The sequence below is a fragment of the Pyxicephalus adspersus genome, chromosome 9, assembly GCF_032062135.1.
Source record: "Pyxicephalus adspersus chromosome 9, UCB_Pads_2.0, whole genome shotgun sequence".
Classification (NCBI taxonomy): domain Eukaryota; kingdom Metazoa; phylum Chordata; class Amphibia; order Anura; family Pyxicephalidae; genus Pyxicephalus; species Pyxicephalus adspersus.
This window is the reverse complement of record NC_092866.1, coordinates 59,811,073-59,838,356: the sequence shown is the minus strand read 5'-3', so window position 1 is coordinate 59,838,356 and position 27,284 is coordinate 59,811,073. Positions and strand designations below refer to the sequence as shown.

Below are 27,284 nucleotides of genomic sequence, written 5' to 3'. Positions count from 1 at the left end.
TGAAGTTGATTGCAATTAGGCTTGAAATTCAAAATACCTCCCTTAATGAACTGATTTTCAGCAGGCTTGCTCACTACCTTTCCATAGAAGATAAGCTAAAACCTGAATGTTGATCTACTTATGTATTACCTTCATTGAATACTCCCTCCCTTTATTAACATTGTAATTATATTTTAAGTAAAGCCTCTCCACCCTCATGTGATGCTGGGCTATATAATTGGATAAAACCAAGGAATGACTGAAGAAAAGGGCTAGATGCAGCTGGATGGCCTCCAGCCATGTAATGTACATCATGAGACGCTCACAGTGTTCACTGGAATCATAGTAAGCAATTTCAATCCAGGAGAAGAGATGGTACAACTGTGCAACACTGAAGGGAAGGCTGGAGGGCGGATTTAATGAAAGGAAGACTGGAGATTAACCCAGGGAATCCAAAACTAATTAAAAAACATTTAGGTCAGGGATACAATTTACCAACATATTCCAAGTCATTACTAAGAAATATTATTTATTAAACTTGCTCACCTCTGTTTGCACCATCAGTCCTCGGTTCATTCGAAGATCATATACTACTCCATATACATCCACTTTGTCTTCAGCTTCAATTTGTTTTATGATACGATCCAGGGCAATAAGAGTGCCAGTCCTACCAACGCCAGCACTGTGAAAGACCAAATGCGTGTTAATATCAATCAACTACAAAATAATGAATGGATATGGATGGACACCAAGAATGACATATCCCTTCTCTACATTTTATTCTTGGATAGAGTACTTCTATATTCCATGTAGTTAAGACTAACCAGACACAAACTAATATAATAGACTAAAAGGATAATTATGTTGTTGGAAACAGGGTACTATTGCTAAGTTTCTTTTAAAATTGCTACCCATCCAGCCATCTACCTGGCTTCAGTCATTAAAAAACATACCCATCAGAAAAATCAAAGAGAAGTTGGAAAATCTGCATAGTGATTCCATGTAAGAAGAAGAGGACAATGGAGGAGCATGACAACCAAATTGAATTTAGAAGCATGACAACCCAATTGAAACAAATTAGAATTTGCAGTCATGGTATTCTATATAGTAATACAGGTTACTTTTAAGAGAGAGAGATTAGTAAGTGGGAAAGATGGAAGGGTGGTAGGAGACAGTGGAAGGAAGTGAAAGTGCATGGATAAAAAGAGACAGATTTGGGAAGACAACAAGTAAAGAAGAAGAAATGAGGGAAGGTGGAGAGAGAGCAAGGGAGAGATGGAGGGACAACAGGAGACAGAGGAAAGTTTTGGGCTAAAAGATGAGAGATAGTAAAAGAGTAAACAGAGGGAAATGAGAAATAGGAAGAATGGGATATATTGGTGGGTGGTTAAACAAAGAAATAGAGACAAAAAAAAGGGAGAGACAAAAAAAGGGAGACAGCTGAAGAAGAAAAAGAAACAGAAAAAGCCATTTGTATCATAGTTTAAGCTTATAGAAAGATCTGTTCTTCTAATTAGTTGTAATGATAATAAAAAGAGAATGGAATCTCAGATAAGTACAGCTTTGTTTGATACACAGAGGGACATTTATAAATAATTCGCTTATGTGAATGGGGTCTTCATGCATCTTTTGGTTGGATGAATGGGTAACGATATTGCAGTGTTTCTAAAAGATTTGCCATTCCAGCAACTGGTCCAGGTGATTTGCAGAATGCAGTTACACATATATAAATCAGGAAACATTCTCAATACAACTCAAAATACACATAATATTATCAATTGATAGAAGGTTTCAAGGAACATCTGGGTGTCCTTAGTCAGGTCACTATTGATCACATACCTGCAGTGAACCAGTATAGGTGAGCTTGGCGGGCTGTGGACCGCCGTGTAATCACGGATTAAATTCCTAAACCGTATCAGGTCATCAGTTGTGTTGGGAACGCCATGATCGGGCCAGGCAGTAAAATGGAAGTGACGCAGCTGCTTGTTCTGCTTTGTTTGAATCTGGAACAATGACATGATAATGATATATTGATGGTATTTAAAAAAACTGTACTTGGCTCCACCCTTGCATATGAAACCCCCTTTTTTGGATTTGTTATAAAAATTATTGCATAAAGATATCATTTTTTTTGTGGCCTACGTCACCCTAAGCAGTTTGGATGATGGGGTTAGAAGGGGTTAGAACCTTTGCCACTTTTTTTTACTGTATCTATAGCCATAAGGGATAATTTTGATCACTTCTTGTGTTGCTACTTAAATAGGGAGGGCTACAAAATCTCTCCAGAGGGCAGACAGGGGCCAAACATTTTTAAAGGGAAATTACGTTTCTACGTCCCTGTTTGGAAGATCTTTTGATTTTGATTTTTGGTCACTGAACACTAAGGCATTGGTGGGGTGCTGGACATTATTGTAATGGATAATTTGCAGGTATTTAGTAAGGGCAGCTTTGTAAAACAGAGGTTAATGTAATGAGGATTGCAAAAAAGGATGGTTCACCCTAGTGCAGTGTGCCACCTAGTATATTATTCTGTAACTACAAACCCTGATGAAGGGGGATTCATAACTCCCAACAATGTATTGGCAAACTGATTGTGCTATGCTGTTTTAGGAGTAACTCTTATGAGTCACATCTGACTTACCGAAGCCAATAGGCTCTGTAAGAAGTTATGAAACAGGGATGCCAATTCTATTCCAGATATAAAGATGACCAATAAAAAGGGTTATTCTATGTTATATTACATTACATCTACACATACTTGTTACATGTTATGTAACATCTACATGTTAGATGTTATGAAAGCATGTAATTGCTCTACAATGTGAACTTGTGTGTTGTTGGCATCCCCACCGCTTTCTGCTTTTCACCCACTGAAATCAGAACTTTTTGCATGTTCATGCTCTAATTTTAGCCTATTCAGTTCTGATACTTACATCAGTTACTAAAAAGTCCCTGATGGTCCAGTCTGGAAGGATGCTTTCATTTTTTAGAGACACTGACAAGTTCCCAAATGTCCTAGAGCTCCGCGATGGCCAATATTCTTCACATTTCACCTGGAAAACACGAAAATATAGTTATCATCTAAAAGACAACAAACAATAAAGAACAAGTAAAGAGTAACTAGTGTATCCTACAAATGTGGATGGAAAGATAGAAAAAAAATGGTTACATCTTTGTAATTTTTTGCTGGCCTTGGTGATGATTTCCTGTTCTGGTGACAACATGCTAACAAGACTGAAGATGTGGAGAAATCTTCAAGGCAGACATTGACTCCTTTTTTAATAGGGCAATAAAGGATCTAATCATTAAACTTTAAGATCAAGCACTATAGCATTACAATTGTATTCTTAAATCTCTCAGATCAAAACATAGACAGCAGGCGTAACCCAAAATGACTTCAGCCCTGCTGTATTCTAACTAAAAAAAAATCTTTAACCCCCAACGTTTCTTAAAAATGTTTCATACCTTTCCAACTTCAACACATTTGGTCAGCATTATAAGCACTCGGACATCTTTCTCCCAAATCATGCGCCAGAAATCATTTATGGTTTTGGGAAGTGGACCTTGGGATGCTATGAACTCTTTGGTGTTGATATAGCCCTGAAAATGCAAGACGAGTTGTAGTAACAGATCCAACACAAGTAAATCACCAACCCAGAAACATACCCCTCTGTTTGTTACTTACAGGGATGAAGTTTGCATTGATGTAATCATCAGTGGAATTTCCATTACTGGAAAGTGTAACGCGAGAAAGATCATCTAACATGGAGGAAAAGGGAAACAAAAGAAAATCAAAAAAACAAAAGTGACACGACTTTGTGCAGCATTGTGTAATAAGAGGGCGCCATATAAATACTGTGTAGTAATAATAATAATAATAATAAAATCTCTGCCAATCAATTTACCAATTTACCAACTAAGTGACATAATTAGTATTGTCGTAGTTACAATGTCTGTGTTTCCAATTACTAACAATACAAATTAACCCATAGGTCTGCATAGTACTTACATGGCAGCACATTTGTGTATCGGTTCTTTTCTCTGTTCTCTGGTTGCTCAGCTGCTGTTTTTGATAGATTTTTACCAACAGGTCCCAATTTCTAGATATGATGAGTAACATAAAAGGAGTTATAGTGCATAACATGAATCTCTTTATCCATTCATAGTGAAATCTTTACCAAATTCAGAACATTGTTGGTTAAACAAAAGATATTTTAAATGGTATGTATAGCCAAATCTGTTTCCTGGCATTGGATATAGTCAGACTGCGCGGAGCTGATTCTTCTGAACTTATAAATATGAATTAATTATTTGAACAATTTTTATTACTACAATTTATTCTGCTCTATCAAAAACTCTGAAACAGGCAGATTTCATATATTTCTTTTCATTGGTTCCTTTAGTGGCAGGGGTGTAGACATAAAGAAAAAAAAAAAAGAGGGGGCACTGTAACAGTAATTTATGGACTCCAGACCAGGCATGCGTGGGGAGACGTTTGTCACTCAAAGGAGAAGAAACTTCCCCCAGAGTGGCGTCATGATACCAGAACCCTGCCATGGGAGAGCAGACGGGTTGTGTTCAGAGAGACACGGTCCGCGGGTAGAAGGGAGACATTTTCTTTGGCTCTGGCTGGCGCGCCCCCCCCTTCCAAGCGGGGTCCTTCTCCCCGTGGGAGGGCCAACCACCAAAATTTTCTGGCAACCACTGATTTAGGACACCCGAGCGGCGCAAAATAGGAGTGGGCACTGCCCCACTACTCCCCTGTTTACTGGTTTGAATAGACATCCATAAAAAGGTAGAATTGACAAGAAGTGTGATAGGGGCGCACAACTTACCTCATACTCCTCAATGAATCCCAGGTTACTGTCGGCAATCTGCTTATCAAAATGTTTGAGGTAACTTGATGTGCTCATGACTAGAGATTTCCTAATAAATGAAGAAAACATGGTTATTAACCATAAATAAAGGCACTTTAAGTAAAACACATTCTTTAAAAGAGGAAAAGTACTTAAGAATAAAAAATAAAACACTTACTTTTTGTCACTCCTTCAAGAAGAAAGAAAAAATATATATATTAGTAAAGAAAGTCAACATAGAAAAAAAATACATTTATAGTATTTTTATATGCAAATTACATAAATCAGTCTACATTGGTGTATATTATACATATAACAATTGTGAGCAACGAGAAGCCGATTAGAATTGTCCCACATACCTACATCAGGTTTTATTAAATCAAACAATACATTGACTGCACAGAATATGACTTACAGTGGAACCCAACCAACTGTATTTAAATAATTTATTATCTATGGAAAGCTGTGTATGGTCATAGCGTTGGGTGGTACTGGATAGGTTGTCTAAAAGACAGGGACAGGTATAGGGTAATGTAGACTGGGCAGTTACCCAGGGCCCCCACCATCTCTTGGGCCCTATCTGACAGAATGGAATGGATAAAGGGATCTAGAAATGCTATGCATTTGGGGCCCCCACTTAATATTTTCCCAGGGCCTCATTGTGTCTAAAACTGTAGCTAACAAGGTCTGGTCACACAATGTGGGCATGTTCATAGCCAGCAATTCACATGTCTTAGGGTGACAAAGCTTCTCATGCAAAAGGCATGCCATCATGGTTACCCTAGGAAAGGAAATCCCTTACTGGTAGAATAAAAAAGTAAAAAAAAACAGAAGAAAGAGTGCAAATCAATGTTGTGTTTTTTCTTTGAGGTTACTTTTTAAGAAGTTCCTTTACAATACATGAAAGAAATGCAGGATCTCCATTTAGGTTTTATCTTAAAGGCCTAAAGTAGCAAAGCTACAGGTGGTTTTGTTATAACCTACCCATTCATTTACTTGAGGCATTGGACATGGTATTTCTAAGTAAAATAATTGCACAGACCCAAGGGGCTAACCACCAGGCCTGAACACTGTCACATGAGAAAGTGGAGAGAGTATTAAACTCTGTGTAAGCTCCAACACATGTTGATTAGTAGGGTGGGCGTTCAAGAGAAACTCACAATACTCAAACATGTTTGCTCACCCTGCAAGTTTAAGCTGTGATCAGAGCATTAGGTGCCACCCCCAAGTAACTGGTACTTCCACCACCTAGAGTAATCTGCCTGTATCTGTATTTACAGGTCACAAGGTAGTCATAGACATGCAATTGTTTGTCAACCGTTATCAGATAAATTACATGACAATTCAATTATGGGTAAATTTTATTTCCTGTATAAAATGCAGTATAAAAATAAATAATCTTACACATTTTTGAAGGGGACCGCTTTATCTTTATCTATCTTTATCAATTTGCCTCCATTCCTGTAAGAAGACATACAGATAAAATATATTTATACAGAACATTTCCTATAGAGAATAGCACATATCTATGAGCCCAGCAGTTGTTTTATATCATGGTATTTATAATAGATTTTGTTTAAATTTATATGTTTATTTTATGTTGCTAAAGAAGAAATGTTTTGGATCACAAGATTTGACCTAAGTTCAGGTGGGCAGTTTTTGGTACGGGGATAGCTGTGCTTCACCACTATGAACCAGTCCTAAACCAACCCCAAGCCCTGGTTGAAACAAATTGGAGCAAGTGAATTCCCTTTTTGTACAGGTGTTTGGTTGCAGAGCAGGTTTTTTCAAGACACTTCTGGACTCAGGCTCTACTTAAAATTTGTCTGTGCAGGGGAACCAGCTTATTGGCACCGAGTATGAGCAAAATCTTCATGCATTGAAATAAATAGGGAGGGGAATATTAATATTAATTAATATTAATATTTTAAAGTGTTTTTTATGTTTTAAAAGGAAACTTTAAAAAAAAAATTGAGTAATAATATTCTCCACAGTTCCCTGTGGATAGATATAGGAAGTTCAAAACTCAAACTTACGAGCAGGGCATGTATATTGTGTAGATGATAAACAACATGTCCCATAACTCCCTGCGTTTTCTGGTTCTGCCAATAATCTTGTCCCATGGACAGTACTGAGTGGGAAGATTTTTCTTAATATTATTAATATTAATATGTTAGCACTGGAAACATGCAGCAATATACCCAACACTGGAGCACAGTTGCTATGCCCTGTATACAGTAGGATCCTGGAGATCTGATGTATTCCCCCTCCAATAAGAAGCAATGTGTCAGGATACTTAATAATATTTTTAAACCATAATTTTGGCTACACTTTGGATAAAGGAAGCTCCTTATTTACTATCTTGAACTGTAATTGTGCCACAAAATGATCCCTCAATACCTAAATTATTTTACGTTTATATTAAATTACATAAAAATTGCAAGAAAAAAGATTATAAATATAAAAAGCAATGCTGCACAAATAATAAACAAATTGGCAAATTAAAAAAAAACTAAATACATTCTTTTAAAAAATCACACTTAAGTAAAAAAAAAATAGACATATTTTGCAGCAAACTTTGCATTTTGGGCTTTTCTGGCACTTTTACTGCCAACTTGCAGTTTCCTGTGTTGGAGCTCCCTCTAGTGGATAAATGATATGTTCTTTAATGTTTTACTGCACCCCTTCTTATGCTGATTACTTTCACACCAGGTAATATGTAAGTGTAACACTTCTAGGTATTTAATACATTTGACACAAATCACAGCATGCCCACTGACAATACCATAAGCTCCCTTTCTCTGCAGATAGACAGTACTATGTTTTTTCTGGGGACACCACCATCTTTCTGGAATGCTGAGTTGACATAATCATGAAAATCCCATTGTCCATGCATTTCATGGTTGTTTACAGATTGCTGACTCAGATCAGTTAGGAAGTTACATAGCATTGGTTCAGGGATGCTCTCTTTGGCCTCTTGCTGTGAAGCACTGCAGATACCTGTGTCTATTTTGCAGAGGGCAGGGGTAAATGGAATGAACACTGGTATACTTTTTTAACCCCATACTGGAAACTCTTACAGGCTAGTGCAACTATTTCCCTAATGATTCTGATGAATCAAATTGAACAAATCATTTTACCTTCTTCTCCACCAGATGAATCCCCCTACTACAGCAACACCAAGAACCCCCAGTATGGTCCCAAGGACAGCACCAATAATCACACCTGAAAGGGAGAGAGATGAAATTATCCATACTGGGTATAAAAGAAAGGAGGAGCCTCTTATGCCTCTAACGCTTTAATTTAATGATTGCTGAGATGCTGCCATCAATGGGTGAATGTTTCAGAGATGTCTCAGCAAGGATAACCATATACGTACCTGTAACCTGAGGTGTTGTAATTGGGTCTGAAAAAGAAGTTATTGTGTAGTGGCTTCTGGTTCTATCAATTGCCCCATCTGTGTTATATTTCAAATCTGTAAAACCAGCAACTGCAATACTGCAATAAGATGTAAACAAAAATATTAATAGGTAGTAAAGCATTTCATTTACCATACTTAACATTAGTTACCCATTTTATGACTATGGAACAATAAAGTTAAGATGGTCAAGCCAATGCCAGTATTATTATTATTATTATTATTATTATTAATAATAATAATAATAATAATAATACTAATAAACAGGATTTATATAGTGTCAACATGTTATGCAGTGGTGTACATAAAATAGGGGTTGCAAATGACAGACAGATACAGACAGTGACACAGGAGGAGGAGAGGACCCTGCTCCGAGCAGCTTATAATCTAAGAGGTGGGGGAAGTAGCACACAATAGGAGGGAAGATTTGGAGTGGTGGGAAGTAGGGAGAGTTTAGGAGACGGAAGACAGGTAGGGGAGGTTGAAATGTTGGGTTTTGAGTGCTCTTTTAAATGAGCAGAAAGTAGGAGCAAGTCGAATAGGACGAGGAAGACCATTCCAGAGAATGGGGGGAACTCTAAAAAAGTCTTGGAGCCGTGCGTGTGATGAGGTTATAAGTGAGGAAGCCATTAGTAGGTCATTGGAGGAGCGAAAAGAGCGGCTAGGGGGGTATTTTTCTATCAGGTCAGAAAGGTAAGTGGGACAAGAACTGTGGAGGGATTTGAAGGCAAAGAACCGGAGCTTGAAATTGAAGCCAATGAAGAGAACTACAATGAGAGGCAGAAAAGGAGGAGTGGATAAATATACACAGCTACATACATTTTACAATAAATTATATATGCATTATTATCATATACTAAATTGTATCTGTTTAATTGCATGTTAGGGATTAGCATCAAGTGCATTGCTTGCATATAGGTCCCAACTTCAGCATTCATTTGTAAAATCCAAAATGTACATAGAATAAAACATTTGTTATTATCACAGTTTATCAGAAAAAAAACACAAATTTCACCCTCTGATATTGCTGGACCAAAAGAACTAATCTGTAGGAGACCTTGTCCCAGCTCACGGGCTTCACACAGACTTTTTTGGCCTCCAACTTCCCTCTGTCTCAGATTTGCATTCCCCCTTCTTTTACAGCTTGTTAGGTGCTTCATAGCCACCCTCAATGTCTGACCTGGAAGGGGGATAGAGTGCCTGAGACACCCAGGCCTGGATCTTAAATAAAGAGCCACATATCTGCAGTAACACAATTACTTGAAAACCCTATCCAGGCCTTTTACTTAATCTCCTTCCCTGGTGATACTGAACATCATAACAATAGTTTGTCATCACAAATTTCATATGTATGATACGTACATGATACACATAAAATATGTCTAATAAATTAAATGAACACTGCCACCTTTACGCTGCAGTGGCATCTGCATGAGATCAATGCTGGCATGGTCATTACATGATAAAGAATTAGACTTACTGGTTTTTGTTCAGCAGGGGGTACCGGAACTGTCTGTGACAGAGAGCCACCAACTATCACTTACTTTGGGTGGTGGCTCTCAATCTCAGATGTTGCTGAACTCTCAAATAAATGGATTCAAATTTAACATGTCCATAGAGCAGGTACAAGGTTGGCCATACATAGGATCATCTTCAGGCAAATTTAGCAATATTTCACAAAAAAGAGACTAAACTGATCCAAGCACCACAAAAAAATCCTTTTCTCAGATAGTTCCACTTCCTGCTGTTAGACTGGCATCAAGTCTACAAGCAGGAAGTGGAATGATTTCAGGAATGGGACTTCATGGAGACAAAGTAATGTTATGTAAATGATCATACTTCAGATGATAACATACAAATTTACCTTTAAATAAGAAAAGATATGTGGAGTTAAGGTACACTTTAAATATCACAAGGCCCAAGACTGAATCCAAGTCAGCTTGGACACATATGCCTAAATATGTTTTTTATTAGTGTTATTGGGTGTGCAGTGTGACTACAGTAGAAGGTGATGGTTGCTGACATGCAGTAAGTTGGGTAACAATACACACAACAATTCTACAACAAAAAAAATCAAAGTATCATTACCGGTAGGATGTGACTGCATCCAGGGGACCATTTACATAGGGTTTCTGTTCACTACCATCTCCAATCCTCACCGTTTGTGTTCCAATGTCTCTCAAATGCCATCTACTTGTGCTTACGTTTGTGACTAAGGCTACATAAGCCACGGAATTTTGGCTCTTAAAATCATTGTAGGTCTTAATTAACATTTCATTTGCTAGAGTCACATCTATGTGGATAGAAAAAGATACATAAACAGAGTTAACTAAGTAGTACCAGTATACCCATCATTTATTCATGGAAACACTTTTCCAGTTAGTCCTTTAAATCTACCTGTTAATTTCACTCATTGAAGACCTTTAGGATCAATTGGACTCTGATGGGAAACCTTTTCATCCAACATCACCTGGCCTTAGAAATGCTCTTTTGGCTGAATAAGCACAAATTACTGTAGAAAATGTTACAGAAAGACTTCCCAGAGGAGTGGAGGTTGTTGTTGTCACAAAGGGAAGCCAGCTCTATGGTTTTAGAATGGCTGGTTCTGTTTTTGTGTACATTAACCTTAATTTTTACTACTTTTTGTGAAGTGGTGATATTTTTCAGAAACCACTAGATGTCATTCTTGAATAAGAAATAAGTAAATGTAATGATATCAACAATACGGGTAAATAACATATTTAAATTCATGGTTGGACATATAGGGATAATATTCATGATACTCATGACGTTGGATTGCCCAAGCTGTAATGCTTAAAATGCTGAATTTACTCTAAAAATGAACACCTGAGCTGCATACTCATGCCGGGTCTGTGATTTAGAAGGTATTAAGGTAGAGTATCAGAAAAGCAACAAGGCAAGCTTTTTTTTTACCAGTTCAACAATGACAGCTTCAAGAGCATAAACACTCAAGAAAGTTTTGTGCTCAAAATACAATTAAAAACAAAAAAAAAATCCTGGAACTGCATCTGTCTTTGGTTTGACAGATCAAAAGAATGTGAAAGAAAAGCTGTTTGTTACAAACTTTACATGTGAATACAGCTCCATCTAATGGTAGCCAACAATAATTATAAAGAACTCAAAAGTACAAAATACTTCAACCCACAAAAAAGGGGTGGGGATATAAAGACTAAGCTCATCTGATTATATTTTTTAATTTAAAAAAAAAACAAAAAATAACCAGGATGTAGTATGTATTTTCCAGGGATACTGTAACTCCAGCCGGAATTATATTATCAGTGGCCATCCAACAGATTGCTGTCTTCACAGAAGTCTGCCATGGAACCGGTGGCGAAGATGGTGCCTTCCGAGGATGCAGCAATTCTGGTCATGGCTGCAGGGTGACTGCACACGGGTAAGTATGTGCCATAACTGGAAATATGCAATGCATACTTGTTGATTATGGCAGAAGCCCACCACCCACCAACGAGTTTATTCTGTTTTAAGAGCCATTAAATATCTTTTAACTGTACTTGTACTCTACATGTCTTTTGCTGTACACCCCTGTGACTGGACAGTGAAAAAAAAGTCAGCAGAGAACTTTAAGGAACAAACTAAGGTACTTTATTAGCATTAAAATAAATTTATCAGTGTATTATTAGATAAAGGCCTGGCTTTATTTGTCTCCCCAGAGATATATATACGTGTTGCTTTGCCTGATGTAGGCAAAGGTTAATGCTTTCTTATTAGACCTGGCTAGTTTGTTCAAATATTTTCTCTTTCTGCTGAGAGAAGAAAAAATAATGATTACTATGGTCACCATACCTTTATCAGATGTTACGATTAAAGCATATGTTTTCACAGGCCCATTTGCAGTACTGAACAAATTAAAAGTTATATCAATATGGTCATAAGACGCTACTGGTTTCACAATTACAATGCCTGGAACAATCGGAACTGAAAGACAAAAACAAGAATTTTTTATTTATCCGTTTTAGGGATCCTGCATGATGTACACAATGGTCACTGTAATAATTTAAGTGCAGTCATAAACCACAACAGTAAAGTTCATATAAGCTGCTGAAGAAGAACCATGTGGACATTTTCTAGTTTACTTTAAATAAAGAAACATGCAATTTAATAAAAATGCCTTTTAATTACTATTTCACTTAGATTTAAAGAAAAACGACATCGGTTTTTTAAAACATGGTTTCACCTGTGACATGTTCCCATACATGTTCCCCTGACTTCCCCAGAAATTCAGTGGCAATGCTATGTTCAGGGGATTTACAATTAACTTCTAAAATTTGCAAATTACATTTCCAAAATGTAGAAAATGTTTTTTTGTGATTTTGCCCCTTGAGGAAATAAGACTTTTACTTTCAAAAATCACTCAAGCATCCCTAATCCTGACAGGTGTTATGTAGTGGATTCTTCGGTTTGAATTATACTTACGTGTGTCAGTAGTATATGACACAGGGTCAGATTCAGTGGTATTGTCAATGGCTATTGTATAAACAATAAATGTATATTTCAGTCCAACTTGCAGGTCCGTTATATTGGATGATTCGCTCGTCACTGTTGTATTCTTTACCAGTGTAGATGATGATGTGAGATATGTCTGCACCTTGTAGGTATAATTTCTCTGATACTCATTTGGTTTATTCCAATTCAAAGCCACAGAAGTTGTTGTAAGTGATGGACTATTCAGGGAAGTCACTAGCATTGGTTCTGTAGATTGAAAAAAAAAATATTGAATAACAAAGGACGCACATGAAAAACAGCCAATAGGGAAACAGCGCAAACAATATATTCCTCAACCTTAATAACACAATTCCAGACACAATCTCATTGCGTATGGTTTCTAGGAAACCCAGTGGTTCTTAACCAGGGTTCCAAGGAATACTATGGTTTCTCCAGGGGTTGTTGGGAGTTCCTTGAGCAAGGAGCATTTTGTGCTGCTCAGAAGTCACTGATACCAATGATCATTTTGGCTATGTGTAAGTATGACATTCTCTCCACTGGCCTCCAATGTAAGAGAGATTCTTCCCACTGATCACCACACTAATATACTGTGAGCTGTGGGTTTAATAATTAATGAGTTTAATTAATTTAATAAGACCTAAAAGCAATTTTAAGGGTTCTCCCATGGTAAAAAAAAAAGGTTGAGAAAAACCTAACCTAGCTAAATCCCATTATGACCAAACAAGTTTGGTTCAAAAAGAAGATTCACCCTCTTTTTAAAAAACAAAAAAATACTGTAGCCAGGTAATGAAGCTGGAAAGGCAGCAAATATGGTAATGGGACCAGTCTACCATACTCCAGCCAACTATTCCTTAATACCTTCTGTCAGGTCTTTACTGTTACCTGGGTAGGGATAGGCAAAAGTGAGAAATGTATTTTCACAAAATAAAATTTGTAAAAATATGGTGACCAAAATTTGAGTCGGATTTGAGAATACAATCTGCTTCTGTGCTACCACTAATCTACTATCTGCTAGCAAACACTTGTCCTTCTAGATAAAGTGATTTCTTAACTGGAGGTTTACAGATTGGACTTCTCCAACTGTACAGGACATTGTGGGCTCCAGCAGTTGAACTTCTTTTTTAGCAACATCCCTGGTTGTTAAAAAAAAAACTTTGGGATTCTCAAACATTTATTTTTATCTCATACTCCGTGTTATTACAGTGGCCTTCATTGGACCAAAGATCCTCCCAAGATTCTGGATAAAACAAAAAACTAACATTGTGAACTTCTCAAAACTTTCAAAAATAGAAACCGACTTACTTGTGAATATAGAAGTTTTGACAGGTGTGCTCTGATACCCCCGGACTCCAACTGTCACCACACTGATGGTGTAATTAGTCCCAGACGTCAGGTTCTGAAGGGTGATACTTGGTGTATTACTCGTCTCAGTTAAGGCTACAGAAGAAGAAGAATTCCAGTAAGATATTCTATATGTTTTCATCACATTCATATTCATTGGCTCCCCCCAAGATAATGTGATGGTGTTTGTTCTGACGTCAGTAAAGGTGATGGTTCCTGGTGGAGTGGGATCTGGAAATAAAAAACACACAAAATTTTAGTTAGAATCCATGGTTCGAACGGAAAATTACTATAGATATATGACTTTGCCACACTCATCATATTTGTGGGCTCTCCATAAGAAAATGTGATATTGTTTTTTGCAATGTCTACAAAGCTGATGTTTCTGGGCTGGGATGTGGAAATGGAAATCACATAATGTGGAAATGGAAATCACATAATACTGTATTCCAGAAAGATCTATGGTTTTGGCTATAAGAACATAAGAGAAACTAAGATATGCAAAACTTTTTGTTTAGGTCAGACACAGTGCAATTTACTTCAACCACTTTTCACACCCTGATCTCCATACACATAGGTAGCCTGCATATTGGATAAATGGCCACTGGAATAACCGTAACTTAAATTTTAGTACAATGGTTACCTTAGTTCAGTGCCTGTTCCTTCACTTACCTTTAAGCCTGCCCATGCAAAGCTTATGTAAACTATGGGTCATTCATAGCATACTCATTCATAATACTGAAGGTTGCCATATAAAAACCAATAAATATTAAATATACCATACCCATTTTTATGGGACCCTTCCGCAGGGTATAGCAAAGTCAATGACCTCACCCATATATTGAGGGCCAGTCAAAGCTACATGGTTTGCCATTTCAAATGTTTAGCAGAATATCTTTATGTATCTGTCTAAAAGCAAATTTGAGCAAAATCACATTGTAGTCTTCACACATGACCTAACTAGAAGGCTTTATTATAATCTGCCCACATCAGTCTAGATTACCCGTCTGATTTGGTGATATTATATGTTTTTTTTTCTTTCTAGAGCTGAGTACATAACCAGTATTTGATCTGCTTTCAGTCATTGTTTAGACCCATCTGATCTGCCTGCTTTTTGGCTGTCATCATCAGACTCTCCTCTAATTTCTATAGAACTAGCAGCAACTCTTGACTTAGGTCACATTTGGAACTTTTGCCATACACTTGTTGCACGTTATATACAGTATAATATACTATTGGAGGTGGTGTGCATGGTCACAACATACGGAACAGGTTGCATGACCTGATCATACTCACATGTGGCCTCGGTAACTGGTGGGGCTGTATTGGTGCAATCGTAACTGACTGTCAGTACGGTGATGGTATAATTCCTGCCTGGCAGTAAGCCAGTGAAAGTCACTTGTGTAGAAGTACTCTGCAGTGTCTTGCTTACATCTCCTGTTATACTGACAATATAATAAGACACTTTTCCTGCTGGTGCCGTCCAGCTCACCACCAGAGAATTAAATGAATTTTGATTTCCCACTGTGACACCGACAGCTTGTTCGGGAACTGAAAACACAACACAGGGTTAGTTGCACATACAATTATTTACAGAACTGCACGCACTGTATTTCATCAGTGTGCTGCTTGGTTTTAGGCAAAATGTGCCCTTGGTCAAATATTAGCGTGATCAGAAATGCACAGCATTTCAAATCCTACCACCCCCTGCCAATGTTATATGGGGCCCTGGGGAAGGTGGGGACCCTGGTCAATTGCCATATATATGACAATATATATGACCATATATATGACCATATATTGCTATATATGACAAATGTCAGCACTGCATCTTGTACCTCTGAACCTCAAAAAAAGCAAACTGACCAAAATAACACAGATTTTTTTCTGTGACTGATGTGATCAGAATAAAAGGGGGGAACGGGTGATATCAGCAGGTATTTCCTAGTAAATTAACTAGACATCCCAATATACAAGTATCCACACAGAGCTTTGACTGGAGATGTCAGTGTGCAATTAAAAATGACTGATGTTTTTGGCTTTTTAAGGTTTTATGTTTTTTAAAAAAAAACATACAAATCCCTTCTGCCATAAAAATCAGCATTGGTATTTTGTTTGAAAATCAGCACTTTGGGAGATGTCAGAAGCTCTGCTCCACTTGCCCAGGTCTCCTCTACAAAGGTTCATGCAACTTTGACATGTGTGGTAGCATCAAGCCAATCCGCAGCACTTTTTTTCTTTTCCCTGGACCAGGAGGAATGTGTATTTGGAATCCTAGGGCATTTTTTTGACAGACAGCTGTGAGACTGCTGAATGTGCTAATGTCACAGGCAAAATGAAAGTACCCAGCAATTTTTGAGAAAGGGATGCAGACACATTCAGGGCAAAAAGTAGCACAGCTATGAACTGTATCTTTAGGACCTGTGCTAATGAAGTAAGCTTTCCACTTCAGCCTGAGGTATTTCAGAGTTCATTTAAAACTAATTGCTGGTTGCCCTGCATTTAACCTGCTGCAGTTGCTTTTTAATTTTCCTATAAACTGGTATGGGGAGAGAAGCAAACAAAAGCAGCAGGTCACATGGATTGTGGAGAATTGGTGGTCACATGACCAAATATTTACTAAAGTTATATATCTATTAACAAGCTACTTAAATGCAATATTAATGTAACTCTGATTAATTGTTTTATAATGCTAATAGTGGTGGAGCTTTTGCTGGGCTTATTGCTGAAGGCTTTCGTTCTATTTTGGAGGCCCAAAGCACTGCCATGTTATATTACTGTATTAAAGTAACTCTGTGAAGTGTTACTTTCTTACTAAAAATTTCCTGACATACTTACTTGTGCAGGAAGTTATTGACACCGGGTCAGATTCAGTGACTATATCAGCGGCTCTTGTATATACAATGAATGTGTACGTCTCTCCTGCTGACAGGTCGGTTATATTGGCCGATTCGCTGGTCACTGTCATATTCTTTACCACTGCAGATGGTGATGTTACATTTGTTTGCACTCTGTAGCTATAAGAACTCTGATACTCAAATGATTTTCTCCAAATCAATGCCACAGAACTTGTAGTAGAGGATGTATTTTGGAGTGAAATCACCGGCATTGGTTCTGTAAGCAAGAAAAAAAATCAAGTAGATATTTACCATTAAAAACAAAGTGGAGCTGCAGAAACATCATATAGCAAATAATACAAACAAATGGTGCAATTAGGAGTTTGAATGTCACCAACCAGGCACAATGTCATTGTAAAAGAATCCTGGAAAAGCAATTATCAGAATTTCGAATCAGATTAGACATCCAGAAGAGTGGTTCTTGACAGCGGTACCACTGAGTTCACCGCTGTCAACTAGTCCTCGACCGACCCAGGGCTTTGTTTATCAATGAAATGAATTGGAACTTTTGAAATCCCTCTTTGTATAGACATTTATTTGTAGTGAAGATTTTGAGATGCTTTGTGAAGAGTCTCAGAGTGGTCTGCTGCTCAGCTTACATAGCCTTCAACCTGTTTGGAAAATGCCTGTCGAGAACACTATTGAATATTCCTGGAAGTCCAATTGTTAAAAATGGGTGCCCAGGAGCAGTTAAGTATGCAGTTAACAAACACCCATCTGAACTTAGACTTAAGAGGAATTCTGCCTATCTTCTATAGCTGGAGATCATGAATTCCAAATACTAGGAAATTAGGGAGGCAGCTAATATGCAGACAAAAAGGTCTGTTCATCCTGGGAATGGTTGGACAGAAATAAAAATCTTTTGGCAGGTAAAACATGCTCCCATACATGTATGTATATGTCACCTGGGTGTTTACCTGTTGGTCTGAAGTTCAGCTTTAAAAAAATCAGCCAGAAGAGAACCTAGGGCAGATAAATAATAAACAGAATCCAATACACTACACTATCTGATACTGGGTTTTGTACAAGCAGAGACACTTGCCATTAATACAAGCCCAAAGCTTGTTGACATTTACTCCATTTGTTTTGATGCACCAAATATGTATTAGTTGACAAAAAAGTAAAGTTTATTTGGGGTATAAAAAGGGGGGGGGATCAAGATCCATAATATGCCCGTGTCTGCCCTCAACATAATTACTTCCCCTTTCTGTTAAATCCCAACCACACATCTGGTTGAAGATTAGGTAAGGTCAAGGAAAAACAATGACACCAATTATTCCTACTGATGGGCTGTAAGAGTGGCAAAAGAAGAATCATGTGCTCCCCCTTACCCAGAAATACTACATTTAATATACTACTGGTGAACGAAAAAAAGTTCTGAGGACTTCAATCAGCCAATATTCAAAACAAAAAATGTTGGTGTTCTTGCATGTGATTCCTTATGCATGTGCATTCCTTATGAAATATCACTATAAATATGACCATGTTAAGTGAAATATTTCCAAGCCACAGGACAACATATAAAACATACCAGACTGCACACAGCTTCAAGAAAGAACATCAACTTACTTGTAAATACATAACTAATGACAGGTGTGCTCAGATACCCCCGGACTCCGACTGTGACCACAGACACAGTGTAATTAGTCCCAGATGTCATGTTCTCAAGGGTGACATATGGCGTATTACTTGGCACAGTCCAGTTGACAGAAGATGAAGAATTCCAGTAAGTTATACTATATGACTTCATCACACTCGTCATATTTATTGGCTCTCCCCAAGATAATGTGATGGTGTTTGTTCCAATGTTCGTAAAGATGATGTTTCCTGGTGCAGTGGGATCTGGAAATGGAAAAAATATACCATTCTGGTGAGAATCCATGGTTTAAATATAAAATGTTCATAGATTAGGCTTGGATTGGACACAGATTGGATGGTTCTGACCATAATACCTTTTTTGTTTTTATATTAAATTTAAGTAATCAGTTGAACTGCAGTAAAGATTGGATGATAAGAAAGATGCTAGACAATTTCTTATAGTCAAAGAAAGCCACATACCCTGATGGTAGATGATTCCACACAAAGTAAAAAAAAGAAGAGAAAGCCAGGGTAATTGTTTGTTGTGGCAATGTATTAATTATAGTGTACAATTCTATTCCTTCATTTCAGGAATGAGGTACAAGTTATTTTCAACTGATGCCTTAATGAGGATATTCTTAATATTCTTAAAATTCTAAATTGCTTTCACCAATTTGCCCGTAATCTGAATTGCTTTCACCTATATTTGCCCATAATCTACTTCTTAAATACCTATACGACCTGGTGAAGGAAGATACTTATACCAACACTTTAAGCACAGACAAAGACTTCAAAATAGAAGACTTTAGAACTCTTCGTGATCTATTGGAACTATTAAAGGAAAATGAACCTCACGATTCAATCCAAAACACATTACAAACATTAGATCCAAAAAGTGACCCACTTTCTAGGAAACCAAAATCTGGATTTTTTCCACAGCTCTCGGTGAACCCCTGGATACAACTCTTTGTAGACTTAGTCACGAGTGATATACTTAAAAGTAATCTGGTAGGTGGGCCCACTTCACACAATTTTATGCCCACCATGGTGAAGGCAATTCAGAATCTTAAGAATAATAAGAATATCGTCATTAAGGCATTAGACAAGGGAGGCAATAGTGTAATAATGAACACCTCCCATTTCAAATCCATATGTCTCCGAATCCTAAACAACAAAGAATGAATTTCGTCTGATGTCTTTGAAACTTTCAGAATTGAATTTCATAACTTGCCTTCCAGCAAAATATTATAGATAAAAACACTAAGGACTATCTCCTAATCCCACACCCATTAACCCCCCCATTTTACATCTTACCGGAAATTCATAAGAACCTTCTCAATCCCACAGGACGGCCATAGTGTCAGCTATTCAATTCATAGCATCACATGCAAGTGAAATTGTAGACTCTTATCTGCAACCACTAGTAGAACAAATGCCATTGTTTTTGTAAGATACCATAGAACTACTTAAATCAAAAAAGATATTACAAATTCCAGCCAATACCACATTGGTAACAATAGACGTGGAAGCGCTTTATTCGAGCATTACTCACAAAATGGGCCTAGTTATGATATTCCAATGCTCAACATCAACCAATGGCTTATAAAAAAGACAACTTCATTTTGCAACAATTGAAATATATTCAAGAGGGAATTTTTTCAACCTTTCCCACTACTCACTTTGGTTCCCATATACTATCATGGTAATGCTATATTGACGATATCCTTATGTTCTGGACAGGTCCTACACTTCTCATAAACCAGTTTTTCCAAGTGCTGCAACAAAACGACTATTACTTAAAGTTCACATAGGAATACAGCAAAATAGGTCTACCCTTCCTGGATGTCTTTCTATTCATCAACGACGATAATACAAAAACAACTTGTTTATATAGGAAATCAACCGCAGGGAATATGATATTGCAAGCCAAAAGTGCTCATCCTCAATTATTGATAAAAAATATTCCCTATAGCCAATACTTGCACATAGGGCGCAACTGCTCCTTGGACACGATATTTAAAACAGAGGCAAAAGCACTGCAGGAGAGACTTCTGCAACGTGGATACCCTAAAAAAACATTAGGAAAAGTCTATCAGAAGGCCTGCCTCTTCTCTAGAGATGACCTGTTGGCCGAAAAACCCAAACGTACTCCTAAGCAACACCGAACAACAAGAATCATAACTACCTTCAACCAACAACACAGATTTATCCAAAATATATTTCAAAACCACTGGCATATCCTGCAAACCAACCCTCAACCTACAAAATTTATTGGTGACCACAATTAACATTCCGCAAAGCACCATCTCTGAAGTCATTTTTCCTCTTTTAGCGCACCAAATACCAATAACACCAGAGGCACTTTTAGATGCGGTCGGTGCCCCCAATGCAAATGGGTGTTGCAATCTATGAATATACTCTTACGCAATGGCAAAACACATCGCCCCAGACACCATATAGATTGCGCAACCTTAGGAGTCATATACATGATTACATGTACATGCGGAGCATACTATATAGGCAAAACCAAAAGACCCTTATGCAGATGCATCTATGACATTTACGCTGTAATCAATGGAAAAATCACCCCCCCATTGAGCCATCATATGGCAACAAAACACAAATTTGACCCACAGGGATCGAAATTCTTTGGATTAGAACATATCCTCCCTAACCCTCGGGGTGGAGACATTGACACCTTACTTCTACAAATATCTGTAAATATTCGTCTAAATCTTCAAACCAAATTTGACAACAATAACGCAATAAATTATTAACTCTTCTATACTAATTAACGTATAACCTTACTGTACCATGTCAGGCTCTCAGACATTAATTATTAATGTCTTTTATTATCTTATATTATTGATTAATATCATTTTAATGACATTTGATGATTCATTGGATACATCTGATAGATTGTATATGTATATGGACACTATGATATGTTATTTGATGATCTGTACTATGTTAAAACATTGTCATATTTTCTCTACCTTGTTTCAAATCCACAGTCACTATCCATATATACCAAATTTCTCATCCATCATCATACTCTCACCAGTTTTATTCTTGCAACCTTCATAGCAATACTTTCATTGGTTTAATACACACCTACCTCAAACATTATAACCATTCCTATTTTTAAACATAGTCATTCACATCAGCAAATCACCCCACACTTTTATAAATCTCTATTCATTACACACTTCCCCGTTGCCTCTACACCCCCAACTCCTCCCAACCAACCACCCTCCAATTTACATAAAGTTGGCTCTAGGAAAACGAATTCCAACCAAGGGAGGGAACATCCTATTCCTACACTGCGCAAGCGTGGCGACATGGCGCAAGCGCAGAGCAAAAAGCCACCACTTGCCCCTAAGGGTGGAAGTGTATTACTAGCTTGAGGGCAGAAGTACTCTAGCAACACACGTGTCATGATGTCTTCCCCTTAAAAAGACAGACACTCCCCATACAGCGCCCCCCGCTGCACACAACACTATGTTATTTTTATATCACCATTGAATCAGGTACCTTACATGGCTTTTTCTATGACTGTGGTTTATATTTATACCAATTCATGTCTTGATATCATTTTTTGGACATATCTGCAATTGCTTTCACTTTATTTTGACTAAACCAGAACTAACCTTTATGGGAGCAAAAGAACCTTAACTAATAAGATATTAGTAATGACGCTCACTATTTTCGATCCCTTCTTATACTACCTTTGTCATACAAGCATGTTTAAAAACATTACTTGTTCTTAATCTTAGACACACCTCTTACTCCTTGACGTATACCTCACTAAATTCTTGTCCGTTTGTTTCCTTGACCTATTGACTACATCACGTTAGTACCCCTTCTTCTTATTAATTTTATTAAAATTTAATCATGTTAAATAGATCATACAAACATCAGTTTAACCCCTGTAGGATACACTATAACAATCCAAATCACACCTCACACAAACAGTACATTACCATCAAATTTAAAACGTTTAACTTTAGCTATTAATCTTATTCAGGATTCTCATATGAGATGACCAATTTGCATGGATATTATGTACATTTGTCTCAAACCATGTGATTGTCACATGTGACCATGTGATTGTCACAAATTATCACAATGTTATGTATCTAAACATCATCTGACGTGATATTTTGCAAAATATTTTTATGTTTTAATCGATATACCCTCTTTATATCATGTACTTATCTATCCAATATGTTCATATGCAGCTTGCAATCCAACATCATGCAAAAAAGTCACCTGAAGAAGCCTTAAAGGTGAAACGCGTTGGGACGCAATCTGTGTTTTTCTCTTACATTGTTAGTGATAATTTGCCTAGTTAATAGGTCACCCCAATGCCTTCAGACACAGCGGAGTGGACCTCACTCCTAATAATAAGTGTTGTTTGAAAATAACTTGTACCTTTTGTTATTTTCATTCCTGAAATTAAGGAATAGAATTGTACACTATAATTAATATATTGCCACAACAAACAAATACCCTGGCTTTCTCTTCTTTTTATACTATATATTGAACTGCAGTAAGCTCAGATAATTGCCAGATGGCAAAATGCCGGATATCATCTTTCTAGTTACAGTCAGCCATTCTCCTGATAGTCTATGTATAGAAAATAAGCTTGATACATGCAAGCATTTCCATCTTTAAAATTCTACTAAATTTACAAAGATAAGAATTACTAATGGACTGACTACAGGGTCTCTTAATAAAGAATCAGGAGCTTATTTCCTGTGAATAAGCTTATATCCTGACTCAGACCTGGTGACTGGACACATTCTGCAGAAAAATGAAATGGCACGGGAGGATGAAGACGACTGTTATTAGGTGTGTGTATATAGGGCGGTGGCAATTGTTGCTCGACAACATGACAATAGGAGTTAAACACATTTGTTTTTATTCATTGATACTGTTATCCTCCCCTTTAGGTGTTTGCCAACTTATGCCAAATTTGGAACTCACACCACCATCAGCAGGTCGCATGATTTGATCATACTCACATGTGGCCTCGGTCACAGGTTGGGCTGTATTGGTGCGATCCCCACTGACTGTCTGTACGGTGATGGTATAATTCCTGCCTGGTAATAATCCTGAGAAAGTCACCGATAAAGAACTAATTTGCTGTGTGCTATTTACATCGCCTGTTATATTGACAACATAATAAGACACTTGTCCTGCTGGACCCATCCAGTTCACCACCAGAGAATCCACTGATTTGTTATTGTTTACTGTGATACCATACACTTGATCAGGGGCTAAGAGAGAGAAAAAATTGGATAAATGTAAATTTTCCCAAAAATATTTTCACAGTCATTAATATTCTTTACCACCATCATTAATCATTAATGGAGGCAAGTTCCCCTTGTGGATTTATAGAAAATGTACCACAAAGCAGAACAATTTAAAATGACAATTTGATTATACGATGCATGAAATATATCTCCATGGGGTTTATTCAGAGATATCGGCAGGTATCAATCATTTGGTGGGGGAGGACCATGACCGGTTAGTGTTACTTAACTGCTTCAGAGAAAAACAGGTCTCCTGTCCCGCAAAAAGATCTGTGTATCATTGGAATGGTTGGACAGAAATACAAATCTTTTGGCAAGAAAAACAGCTCTCATACTATGTATATGTCACCTGGATGTTTAACTGTTGGCCTGAAGTTCAGCTTTAAAAAATATCATCCAGAAAAAACTTAGGGCAGCTAAATATTATACAAAATCAATTACACTACTGTATCTGATGCTGAGTTTTGCACTCATAGAAGTCTAATGGAATGTATAACCCACCTAAATCAGGTCAAGTCAATGCAAATTAGAGTTTAGCTGCAGGTCAGTTGCACCTGGTAATGAATTCTAAATGAGCTTAAAAATGGCGTCAGACACTTGGCATTGATACAAACCCAAAGCTCATTGACATTTACACCATTTGTTTTGATGCACCAAATATGACATAATCATAAAGTTAATTTTGGGGTATAAAAACACTGGGGGGATCAAGAGCCATACTATGTCAGTGTCTGCCCCCAACATACTTACTTCCCCTTTCTGTAAAATCCCAAGAGTCCCAACCACACATGCGGTTGAAGATTAGGTGAGGTCGCAGAAACCTAATGACACCAATTATTCCTTGTGATGGGCTGCATGGGTGGCAAAGGAAGAGTCAGGTGCTCCCCCTTATCCAGAAGTGCTATGTTTAATCTACTCTTGGTGAATGGGAAAAAGCTCTGAGGACTTTAACCAGCCAATGTTCAAAAAACATTTTTTTTAGTCTTCCTTGAAAAAGTGAGACCATGTTAAGTGAAACACCTCTTATGATCATTCCAAGACTCAGGGCAACACATAAAGCATACCAGAATGCACACAGCTTCAAGAAGGAACATCAACTTACTTGTGAATTTACATCCGATGACAGGTGTGCTCTGATACCCCAAGACTCCGACTGTGACCACAGACACCGTGTAATTAGTCCCAGATGTCAGGTTCTTAAGGGTGACAATTGGAGTATCACTTGTCACAGTCCAGTTGACAGAAGAAGAAGAATTCCAGTAAGTTATACTATATAACTTATTCACACCCGTCATGTTTATTGGTTCTCCCCAAAATAATGCAATGGAGCTTGACTCAATCCCGTCTGTAAAGGTGATATTTGCTGGTGGAGTGGGATCTGGAAATGGAAAACACAAAATTCTGATAGTAGTTGGATTTGATACAGATTGGATGGTCCTTACCATAATAACATGAAAGGAAAAAAAATACAACTTTAGGTAAGACACTATAGCTCATTACACAGGACGTAAGATAACCCTCAGGAGAAAATTTGTGTGGACAGGGAGATTTTTCTTCTTTTTTGACTACTCCCAGACAGTCAGTTCCCATCTTGGAGTGTTTATTACTGCTGATACAACTACTCTGCCCTTCTACATACTTCCCTCACCTTTTATGTAGCAGGTGGGAATGATAAATATATATTGTCACTTGAGAAACAGTAAAAATGACAAGCTGTCCACCAAATCATTAACTATTATCCCGTATGATTTCTGCTATCTACAAAATGTTGCAATACCCGCAATATAGAATCTACCACCTTCACAAATAATCCAATTTATTTATTAAAAAAGACAATGTTTTATCTAATAGCAATCTAAAAACATAAAAACAAATCAACAATTTTAGTGAGTACTATTTCATACATTAAAACTTGATCTGTTAGAATGGACTATTAAACTTCGGCCTTTGTCACAGAACGGTCCCCAGTGTGTCGGGGGCGACCCCTTACATTCAAACAGAATGAAAGTACAATTCACACAGAACATTCACAAAAGTCTCCTACAGTAGTTGAGTTGTTTTTCCATCAGAATAATTTGTTTTATGTCCAAACTTTAAATATTGCATAACCTGAATTGGTGCTGTACTGCTGACAAACAGGTAAATACATAAATCCCTGAGATGTTATTCATATTTCTGTCCAACAATTCTAAAATTTATATAGCCCTGCTACCCAGATCAGCAATTTTGTTTTTCAAAGTTGATCTCTAGGCAAACAGTTAAATGTGAGATATATATATATTTTTATATATCTATATATATTTATATATATATATATATATATATATATATATACAGGATGTTTTACCTCTGAAAGAGTTGTACATCTGTATACCCAGCCCAGAGATTTACACAGTACAAGAACTACAATTTAGCCCATAAGCTCTACAGCACAAATAACGCTACAGTTTTAGTGGAATTCTTTACTGATATCTGCAGAATGAGGATCAGTATTTATAATAGGTAAACTTGTAGATGGTAAAATATATAATATATTTGAACAGTTTAAAGTACCTTTCGGTGTCAATGAAACAACCTTTTTTTCTAACAAGTTACCTAGTCCCCTGAAAGAAACACGGCTTGAATGGTGTGACTGTGATGGAGCATAACAATAAAAATGCAAACAGGCTACTTGTCAGACAAACTTTTAGTGTGATTGATTTTTACAAAAATTGAATTTATTAAGGACTTTATTTATAACACAGGGAATTAGACATTCCCTTAAACATTGCCTTTTGGGAATCTTCTAGGTCCATGTGTTTCAATGGCAGTAATTGATTCACATGAGGGAATGTTTGAGGGAATGTCTCTTTTTTTATACATACAGCCTGATTACTATCTTATCGATTGCAAGAAAGCACTTTAAAAAAACCACATCAGCAGCTGCCTGTTTCTCCATATTTAGTGGGGAACAGTTACCCCATTCAAACGAATTGAGCTTTTTATCTCTGCTATAGAGGTATTAGAGTCCCTCTATTCTCTACTATTAGAAGCTAAAGAACAAAATCTTTCCCATTATTAAAAATGGGGCAATTAGATTTCCAAAGATTGGGGAATAAAACAAGTGGAGATCATTTTTCCTTTTAGAATATCTTTAACATTTTATTTCCCTTTATTAAACATTAGGCTGTTTTTCTGTTCCATTCTGTACTCACCTGTGCAGGTAGTCAGTGACATTGGATCAGATTCAGTGACAATATCCACGGCTATTGTAAATACCAGGAACGTATAAGTCTCTCCTGGTGTCAGAACCATAATGTTGGCTGATGCATGCTCACTATTGTATTCTTTATCATTGTGATGTGGGCCATTTCATCTTGGATGTCTGACAGATTTCTGAAACTCAATCTGGATAAAACTGAACTCATCATCG

General features: G+C 37.2%; 1 protein-coding gene across 1 annotated transcript in view; it reads right to left on the bottom strand.

Moving 5' to 3' along the window:
* LOC140337763 (receptor-type tyrosine-protein phosphatase eta-like) overlaps window positions 1-27,284 on the bottom strand; it is a 75,548-nt gene that overhangs the window by 5,396 nt on the left and 42,868 nt on the right. Inside the window, exons 11-30 of the mRNA XM_072421564.1 lie at window positions 24,975-25,250; window positions 23,582-23,836; window positions 18,546-18,818; window positions 16,918-17,193; window positions 15,376-15,630; window positions 14,041-14,310; window positions 12,709-12,984; window positions 12,079-12,210; window positions 10,342-10,546; window positions 8,215-8,333; window positions 7,976-8,060; window positions 6,240-6,296; window positions 5,014-5,025; window positions 4,815-4,905; window positions 3,989-4,079; window positions 3,665-3,738; window positions 3,445-3,579; window positions 2,913-3,032; window positions 1,819-1,982; window positions 526-661 (exon numbers count right to left, since the gene is read on the bottom strand). Of these exons, the coding sequence (XP_072277665.1) occupies window positions 526-661; window positions 1,819-1,982; window positions 2,913-3,032; window positions 3,445-3,579; window positions 3,665-3,738; window positions 3,989-4,079; window positions 4,815-4,905; window positions 5,014-5,025; window positions 6,240-6,296; window positions 7,976-8,060; window positions 8,215-8,333; window positions 10,342-10,546; window positions 12,079-12,210; window positions 12,709-12,984; window positions 14,041-14,310; window positions 15,376-15,630; window positions 16,918-17,193; window positions 18,546-18,818; window positions 23,582-23,836; window positions 24,975-25,250 (3,302 nt within the window). The remainder of the gene's footprint in view (window positions 1-525; window positions 662-1,818; window positions 1,983-2,912; window positions 3,033-3,444; window positions 3,580-3,664; window positions 3,739-3,988; window positions 4,080-4,814; window positions 4,906-5,013; window positions 5,026-6,239; window positions 6,297-7,975; window positions 8,061-8,214; window positions 8,334-10,341; window positions 10,547-12,078; window positions 12,211-12,708; window positions 12,985-14,040; window positions 14,311-15,375; window positions 15,631-16,917; window positions 17,194-18,545; window positions 18,819-23,581; window positions 23,837-24,974; window positions 25,251-27,284) is intronic.